The sequence below is a fragment of the Idiotropiscis lumnitzeri genome, chromosome 3, assembly GCF_059441095.1.
Source record: "Idiotropiscis lumnitzeri isolate Australia: NSW breed Sydney's pygmy pipehorse chromosome 3, RoL_Ilum_1.0, whole genome shotgun sequence".
Taxonomy (NCBI): Eukaryota; Metazoa; Chordata; class Actinopteri; order Syngnathiformes; family Syngnathidae; genus Idiotropiscis; species Idiotropiscis lumnitzeri.
The window spans coordinates 13,701,562-13,711,032 of NC_142393.1; the positions used below are offsets into that span (position 1 = coordinate 13,701,562).

Below are 9,471 nucleotides of genomic sequence, written 5' to 3' on the forward strand. Positions count from 1 at the left end.
TTCTCTACTTTGTGCACATCTTAATGTTTTCAAAATCAAGCTGGATGGCAAAATTCACAGCGAGTGCCCCGCCCCCTTCCCCATTTCCAAGGACATCACTTCTATGCCTCTGCATAATGCATGGAAACCGTTAAGAATGTTTTCTTGACTGGGCCATGATTGCTGCATTGAATAATTTAACGTACGGTAACACGCGTGTTCACACAAATAATAAGTAGATGTGTGGTTGACCACGCAGTGCCTTTGGTACTGGAGAAAATTATTCACTCATGTTTTCATTTTTACAATGACTTTTTGCTCATCAGGACATTTTTAAATTCATGAAAAGAAACGGATGCAATGATGTCAGGTTCGCCAATTTGACATATCGTGTTCGAAAGCTAAAAGGAGAGACAGACAGCTCAAGTGGAGACAGAAAGGTTAACAAAGTTTATTTGGCAACTTCATCTTCCTTCTGTTCCTCGATGCTTTTCACACATTCCCTTTTATAACATCGGGGAATCAGATTACACTCAAGGGTAGTACAGTTCGTCTTCTCAAAAGCTGGTTTGGTCCGGTTCATCATTGGTGTGTCGTCGTGGGTCGCAGCTGACTTTGACGTCAGCATCTCTTATCAGGACCTAGCACGATGTTGCTTGCTTCAGACTCACTTCTGAAGAAGTGCCACCGCCCTTCTTTTCAACATGATATGTGCACCATGTATTGAAATAAAGTTGCGTCATGGCAAATGTATAATAACCTCCAAATATTATTCTAACATTCCCCCCTGTTTATTCTACATTTGCCCCAAATATTATCATCAATGGAATTTCCAAAGATTTAATTCCATCAAATCATTAGCTTGATAGCAAATGTAAACCCCTCTATTTTTCTTTGTTTAACTTTAATGTATTTGAGCGTTTTGGATTAACGAATAGGATCTCCCAGGTAAATTCAGTCGTCGTCATCAACTTGGTCATCACTGTCTCCTCCATCACCAGCACTTCTGTAATTAATCAAAGGATATATTTCCTGTCGTTTGGAATTTGTTGGAGCGAGAGCTGTTGAGATAAGTCGGAAAAGCAAAACGCGAATGCAGGGAATACAACAACATCCATACAGTACAAGGATTGAGGTGAACATTGTTATAGAAATCATTACAGAAAATACCATATTTTTATATTTACCAAACGTTTTGTTCCACCACTCATCCCATGCAGAGGTAGTCACACCTGAGTGTTCCTTCAGCTTATGCTTCAGGGTGCGCAAGCCTGCAATGGCTCTTGTGAGGGACCCTTCCGGAGAAGTGTTGTTAGGAATGAAAGTACAACACTGATCACCAATCATGGCGCAAACCCCTCCTCTCTCTGCCAACAGCATGTCCACCGCGATGCGGTTTTGAAATGCCATGAGTGATGTTGCTGCCAATTGTTCTTTTGGACCAATTTTACGTCACCCCAGATGGAAGGACGACGTAGGACCAATTGTTCTTTAATAGCTATAAATCCTTCTTCAATGAAGTTCCCCAATCTTTGCACGTTATAGTGTATGTAATTTATTCGATCCACATTCTTATTCGGTGTAATCCAAAGAAGAATGGACTCGAACCCCGCTGCGATTTGATTTACCAATTTATACTCATCTGGTACGCCCCTTGGTTGGCCAATTGCATCCAAATAGGTCATATCACCATCCCTCCAGGAAGCACTTCGTCTTTTCCTGGCGTAATAATAGGGGTATTCGTCGGCTTCAACTGCCCTTTGAATATCCCTTGCTGTGGATGGAAAAATAGACACTGGTAAGAGAAGTGACACCAATGCACAAGTTCCAACTGCGTCCTTTAATGAATCAAATAATTTAGTACCCCGCACCACCACCACACATCGCTGCGTGGCAGTAGTGTACCTGCTTGGAGTACAGTTGTCTTACACCACTTGTGTTCCTGTGAGATTAACACAAGTAAAGTTAGCCACTGCCACATCGGTAGAAAAGATAGGCTTATCTTTCGTTGCCTTAATCGCAGCGTACACATCATTCCAAGCAATGCAGTCCGCATTAGGTGTTAATTTCGTCATTACTTCTAAAAGGCATGTTGATGGAAGAGCTGTTGGAATTACTCATAGTAATGGTCTCGGACACATGCATGAAACACAGCTTTTAGTGCAACCAAAATTACACAACACAAAATCTCAATTTTTTATCCACGCGAAAATCATGTCAACCGAGAGACCCCTAATAGGGTAGGGTTGAGATGACTTTTTACAATGCACAAGGTGTATGTTGCTTGGGGAAACTGTCCTCGTTTTGGGCTTATGTTTCCCTGACAATTGTGTCGAGCACAGATCATACAGGCTCTTCAAAAAATCTTTTGAGAAAAAATTAAAACCCATATGTTGTATAAAATTGGTTTGGTTTGTCTTACCATACCATCCCTCCTGTTTGACATGTGTGTCAACATGTGTCAATATTGCGAAAAATATTTTTTGGAAGAATTGTTTTTTTTTTTTTTTTTTTATTTTTTTTTTCCTCTGAACTGACATATATGCCATTAGTCAAAGTAGCTCCTTTTTCTAGCCATAGATTTTCTCTTGCATAAGACTTTGTTGTTGTATGTCTGCAATGATGTTGCCTCGCAGAACGTTATCTATCAGCGCACACACAGCCACACCTATGAATGGCTTGGTAGCTGCTTCTCCACCTCTTTTTTTTTTTTTTTTTCTCTCTCTTCTCTTCGTTTTATTTTGTAAGTATTTTTGTGTACTAAGCTGACCAGTGAATTCATATTTTGTTATCCATGAGTTTAAATGTTTTACTTTTTCCGGACATTGGCTTTCTATAAATTTCTAGTCCTTACACGTCAATTGTTGTTTCGGATCCTTTTTGCTAGCTTTTTTACTGTTTGATTTCCCCATGTTTTCCTAAACTGTTCTCCAATCCCTGAACAGGCTGACAATTACTTTGTTTTAGGTAATTCCCAAGCTTCTGCTTCCCAGACAGTTGTCGGTTAAATTTCCTGTTCCAAAATGAGGTTGCAAGCCTCCATACACACTTATTCATTCACACTATTTTTCCCTTTTTATTTATTTTTTTTTTTTTCCCTCGTCTTTTTTTCCCCTTATTTCTCTTTTTTTCCCCTTTCAAACGCGCGTGGAGGATATACCCCTGTTATCCCCTATCAGTGTTATAGACTATCTCTGTCTCTTCACGTAACATTGACTAGTATTCTTACGGTTTTACACAGTTTTAAAGACTTACTCTGTCTAGTCCCCACAATATCCCCACGGAATTTAACTACTTACTTGCAGAGGAGTCCGCCCTCCTGTTAACGCAGAATTTAACTACGTACCCCTTCAAATGCCCACATTTATCACACTCATTCATCACATTCGGACTTCACACACTCACCCAAGATGAGCTGAACGTCTCTCTCCGCAGCCTCCCTTCAACTTTCAGCATCCAGTAGCAAAGTCGAGGACCAGGTCCAAAAAAAGAAAGAATCCTCATCTTGTCGTGGCCACGATTGTCCCCGGTCGTCGGCTTCGCCCCTGGACGCCTCCAGTATGTTGGGTTCACGGCTCTGAAGGACCAATTTTATGTCAGGTTCGCCAATTTGACATATCGTGTTCGAAAGCTAAAAGGAGAGACAGACAGCTCAAGTGGAGACAGAAAGGTTAACAAAGTTTATTTGGCAACTTCATCTTCCTTCTGTTCCTCGATGCTTTTCACACATTCCCTTTTATAACATCGGGGAATCAGATTACACTCAAGGGTAGTACAGTTCGTCTTCTCAAAAGCTGGTTTGGTCCGGTTCATCATTGGTGTGTCGTCGTGGGTCGCAGCTGACTTTGACGTCAGCATCTCTTATCAGGACCTAGCACGATGTTGCTTGCTTCAGACTCACTTCTGAAGAAGTGCCACCGCCCTTCTTTTCAACATGATATGTGCACCATGTATTGAAATAAAGTTGCGTCATGGCAAATGTATAATAACCTCCAAATATTATTCTAACAAATGATCAAACATTTATGGGTCTTTTTTTAAATAACATTCCCCTTTTGTAGATTTTTTGGAAGCTTTATTTCTTTAATTGCATAATGCCCATGAGCCCAAAATTGGGGTTGTGGAGACAGGGCTGTTGTGACTCCTCAGTTGTCACGTGTAATGGAACGGAGGACATAGAAGCCCCCTGAGATGAAGCAGCATAACTCACTTAGCCCATTATCCCGGAAACATAACCTAATTAGAAATTATTGACTCTTAGCGGAACCATGCCAGTTTCATGTCATTGGTGATAAGAGTCATTGGACTGGGAGGTGGTGTTGAACCTTGTCGCCACACTCAGCTAATCTAATTGGACACCAGCATGGAACATTGACCAAGAATAGCAAGTGGAGTCTGGTTAAGGTCAAATACATCTAGACAATTTGGATTGTCTGGAAATGGAAAACAAAACAACATTCAAATGTTCTAAAAAGTGCTCATCAGTGACGGCACATTGTGATTTCCTAGGTAAACATTTGCAGATTAATGAACCAACCTTGTTAAATCATTGATAATTGTAAAAATCATGATCAGTACCTTCACATACAGTAGATGAATATCTTTTACTAAGAACAAAAATAACCGGAGGAAATGTCATTTCTGAAGTGTACATCAAACTTAGAGCCCTTCACGTTATGAATACACAAGTGGCTCTCAATTTTGAAAGGTCTGAACCCTTTTTTTTATTTTTTAAACAGGCAGTTGTCATGTTCCTTCTCAAATGAAATTTTGCCATTTAATTGTTCCTACTCCTCAATTCCTTAATAATGAGCTGTGCAACACATTTTTTTCTTTAAGAGATGCCACGTTATTTCAAAGGATGGTTTGGAAAAATGAATTGGTTTTTTTTTAACTCTAAGAATGTGGTTTAATAAAGCATTGGTTGAACAGGGAGGGCAGCAGTTGAGGATAATCGAACACTTGCGTTTACATTATGACCAATTTTTGTCATTGTTTTTTTCATCTGCAAAAAAACAAAAATTAAAACGAAAATTGATTTTAATCCAAAACAAGATTAAATATATTTAAATGTATTTCATTGTACGGCTTTGACTTTCCTACGACTCGTTTTTGTTGTAAATGTGTCTTTTTCAAAATAACATTTCCAGGGCTTCCAATCTTCCAACTGGCATTGTAGTTGTTTTTAAAATATATGAAACAGGAATTTGCTGCTGTAACACTTCAAATTTCCCCATTGTGGGACTAATAAAGGACATCTTTATCTTTAATTTAAAATACATAAATAAAAGTCCACTTTAGGAAAGAAATGTTGACTTTATTAAAATACCATAAAAATGGAGCCGATGAAGAGAGCTGCTGGTATGATGCAAAGTGACAAGAAACAATTAATCAGGTCCAGCACCATCATTCAAATCTGCTCTTGGCTGGAAATATGAAGTCATCCAGCATCGTTAACGTCCCTTCTCGGCCTGTTCTCAAAGGATCACCTTTCCAGAAGTTGGCTTTCATCCAGTTTGACTTTCTTTTGTCATTGTAAAAAAAAAATTACAAAATTGGTGCACGTCTCACATAGATCGAATAAGTCACCGCGGGAGGAAGTCAAAAATCCTGCCTAATATTTTCCTTGTTCTCGTCTCCCTGTTGCTGTCTGAGCTGACCGATTTCGTTTTCTAGATGTACGATGGCCCGCTCGATCTCGTAGTTCTTGCTGACCAGCGACACCCAGCTGTTAGGGGACAAGATGCGGCAAATCTTAGCCAACCCGATACAAATTAAATTCAAAGAAATGTGTGCCTTGTGCTTACTTTGATTCCAGCTCTCGCAGTTTGGCTCCTCCGGCTAACTGGTCATTTTTACGCTTCCAATTTAAATCTTGAATTTGTTTCCTGCGTGTGACAGAAGTCAAATGAACTGATAAACATGTACGTGTTCATTCATCTTCACTAGAAAGAAGCTTTTCAGGTGACTCTTCACCTGAATTTCTGAAGTTCCTTTTGCGCCACCTCGATCATGAAGGCCAGGTTACTGCAGGAGGAAAAATTTGAATAGTCCCAGTTAATCACTTTTAAATAAAAGTTCAAATTGTTCGGCAGGAAGTGGTAACCGTTACGTACTCGTTGTAGACTTTCCACGCGTTGGTTCCATACTGCGACATAAGCTCTAGGTTCTCAATGCGAACTGCCTGGTGCTCCAGCTGGGCCATGGAGTTGTTAACGCACTCCTGCCAAGCTGTAATGTCATTCTTCTGGCCCGAAGAGGGTGCTGGCAGCTCATACCTTCACAGGAATGAAATATTACCGTTAGTTTATCCTCTTGGCAAAGAAATAAAATAATAATAATAATTTTAAAAAAACAGTGCAAATTACTTTGTCTTCAAAGATTTATCTGATTTTTTTTTCCACAACTGTGCAATACTGACCTCTTCATGCTGAGGAGTTCCATGGGCTGTCGTGCTGCTAGGCGATCAAATTCATTCTTCATAATTTCAGTCTGGAGGATGATGAGAGGCAAGGTTTTTAAATTTTGTCGCTGCAGGAGCTCTACAGATGATGAGTATTTCCGTGACCTAAAGTGTTTTGTCACCTCAAAAGCAGCAAAGTCAGGAGTAGGCAGGTAGCTCAGGTAATTCTTTGTTGGTCTGTATCTTCTCGTCTCTTCCTCTACTAATGCTGCAGCCTGAGAAGCAAATATGTAAATCACATTTTGGGTTAAATTAAGGCTGGGTGATGTTTTTAATGAATTAATTTAAGTGTATCAGTCAAGATGATTTTTTTTTGGTAACGTCTGTAGTTCGATGTGCACTGCTTACACAACAACGTGGCTGCGAACACATGGATTAAAATCAGAAGCCAAGAAGTGCAAGCCTTCACCAAACAGATAGACTCAGTAGACAAAAACACATGAAGTTCACACATGAGTGTCCAGGTCAATTAGGACTTGGGTTTGACTGATGTTGGGAGTTCACAGAAAAACCCAACTCACTGACCAGTAATTACATTTTGACTCACACCAGCCACTGGTCCACAAAAGGGCATTATCAGAACCTCACAACACAGCGTTGATAATGTTACGATCAGCCCATAGACCAAAGAGAACGAGTGAGGCCGTCAAAACCTGTTGTAAACTGAGCTGGGTGATTGTGAAAACTAAAAGGTGGATGAAGACATTACAGCCAATCACAAACCGTGCACGAAATGCAAAAATAACGGCCGATCGGATCTGACTGACCATATCAGTGTAGCCCAGTGGAAAGACTCTAAACAGAGGAGGTGCTTTAGGATGCCACGCACCTTCCCCATAGGCATCCGTTCGCCCTTTGCAGAGAGACTCAATGACTCAGCCTCTAACAATTAAACATACTCTGCCTCAATTGGCTGCCATTGAATGGAATATTATTGAGGGAGTTTCCACGCAGTGACTACAATGAATGGGCAAAGGCCTCCCATCAAAAGTGTGATACCGTTTATGATTATTGGACGCGGCATTGACTTTGGGGAAAAAAAAAAATTTGTTGGGTTTCTCACTGACACCCTGCCTAGTTGTTGTCCTAACCAGCCTGTTTCATGAACTGATGAAGCCTGCTCGGATGAGAGCGGAAATGCCTAAGACAACTGGAACAGTCCAGTTGCCATCGAGTCAATGCCCTGAGAAAGAAATTCCCTGGATGAATGAATTAAAAAGTAGTTTGTGTTGTCACTATGTTTAGCGACTTATGCAACACTTCTATTTTTCAAAATAGTTACTAGCGAGTTTAATGCACCATATGGTCAGTAACTCATTACGCATTTAAAGCGGAAAGGTCAGATGGCATAAGAGTTTCTGCAGTCAATATGTTACAAGCTACCGGGATGCCATCTGACTGAAAAGTGTGGTAGGCCAGGGCTTTGTATTAGGCACAGTATGTTCAGTAGTTTGAGGCTACAACTTTTTGAGAATGAAATCACGTAAAATGTCTTGAATTTTTAAAGACGATGGCACCTCCAGCCAACGGTGTAATTTGCCACTGTTAAAGATCAACTTGGTTTTGAATTTTCAACACGTCATTATGTATTTACATGCCACCTTACACTGAACGCATTAGTGCTGCATGCATAGAGTCCACACCTGCTATTATTTTGTGCAGTATATGAGAGGAAAGGAGCCCGGTGTAAGTCAATCAATCACAGAGTCAATAATGCTGATCATTTCCATTTTCAAGAAATGGTTCTCATTTTGGACCCCAGATATGTGTGCTTCCCAGCTGGAAATAATTTACAGAGGTTACCTTGCCTCACCTGGACTGCTCCATATAAGAAAATAATGTGAGACAGTTGGAGGCGGTTATGGGTACTCTTAAAAAATAAAATACTTATTTCTTCTTCTGTGAAAATTAATGCAAGAGAGACCTTTGGGGGTCAAAGCAATAAAGACTTTGAATTATGAGATTTGCTCTCTATGCTAAGAGTAAATACATGTAATGCCATTAAAATAACTGTTCAAGTTGAACATGTGACAATGGACCCAGTTTCACAATTATTTGTGACCCTATATTTCTGTGATCAAGTCTGTTTGAGCTCCTCTCAGAAAAAAACTGTGTGGTTAGTTAAAAAGGTTTTCGTCTCTATTTGTAGACATAAGGTACAGTAGAACCCCCTTTATCACCTCGTTTTGGATTTGATCATTTGCCTGGAGCACATTGATGTTTCTGCAGGCACCGACAGGATAACTTGGGAAAGATGGCTAGCTTTATATTGACATTCCTCATGTACATTTGAGGTAGTTGAGGTCATGCAAACAAAGTTGCATTGAACGTGAAAGAGGCCGAAGAGGATTATACGGTGCAGACCTTTGATAATAATTAAAAAATAATATTTAATTAATAGTGATCCATTCATTAACTGTAATTATGATTACACAGCAACATCCTTCCACGTTTAATCTGAGGCTTCTAAATCTCAGCTTCATTCCGTAACAGCTGGCCACAGGATATTCTATTAGTGTTGGAAACAAGAGGTCGTGTCTGTCCGCTTTTTGACGTCTTTAAAATGCACGAACTTCCTTTTCTGAACATACTGCCAAAATCTAAACACCACTCATTTCGTTTTCCCAAGCTCTTTTAAGTGCCATTCGTCTTGATGATTAAAGAATATTGTATATACCGATAGTATTGTACTGAACTGCTTGAAATGGTGGAAACATATGCAGTACACTAATGAAACAAACCGAATAATAGCTATCTTAGCACATGTTCAGCTTTAGCATAATTGATCTCCGTTTACAATACTCACAGCTTCTCTGACACCAGTGGCATCATAACCTTGGTCAAAATAAGGTAGTGCATCAACAAACACTTCACCCGCAACTGAGGCAGTCCCGGACATATTTATCGGGACAAAATTGCGCAGTTAGTAAAGCGTATTTTGTAAAACTGCGCCGCTTTCTTCGACGTGTTTATTTCCGTTTACTTCTTCTTCTTCGGCGCCTTCTTCTTCTTCTTCGTCATTTAATTTG

The 9,471-nt window shown here is 40.0% G+C and overlaps 1 protein-coding gene across 1 annotated transcript; it reads right to left on the reverse strand.

Moving 5' to 3' along the window:
• Positions 1–5,560: 5,560 nt before the first annotated feature.
• Positions 5,561–9,471, reverse strand: bcas2 (BCAS2 pre-mRNA processing factor). The gene is made up of 7 exons (XM_088290258.1): positions 9,249–9,471; positions 6,565–6,657; positions 6,401–6,471; positions 6,096–6,257; positions 5,956–6,006; positions 5,787–5,867; positions 5,561–5,707 (listed from the first exon to the last, which is right to left on the reverse strand). The coding sequence occupies exons 1-7, from the start codon at positions 9,339–9,341 to the stop codon at positions 5,581–5,583; spliced, it is 678 nt and encodes a 225-aa protein (XP_088146384.1). The 5' UTR covers positions 9,342–9,471; the 3' UTR covers positions 5,561–5,580.

Excerpts from the sequence above, each read along its gene's own strand:
- bcas2 (XM_088290258.1), bottom strand. The coding sequence starts at position 9,341 with ATGTCCGGGACTGCCTCAGTTGCGGGTGAAGTGTTTGTTGATGCACTA. Across the intron at positions 6,007-6,095 it reads GCGTGGAAAGTCTACAACGA|TAACCTGGCCTTCATGATCG; the intron begins GTACGTAACGGT and ends TTCCTCCTGCAG. Across the intron at positions 5,708-5,786 it reads CTGCGAGAGCTGGAATCAAA|CTGGGTGTCGCTGGTCAGCA; the intron begins GTAAGCACAAGG and ends GTCCCCTAACAG.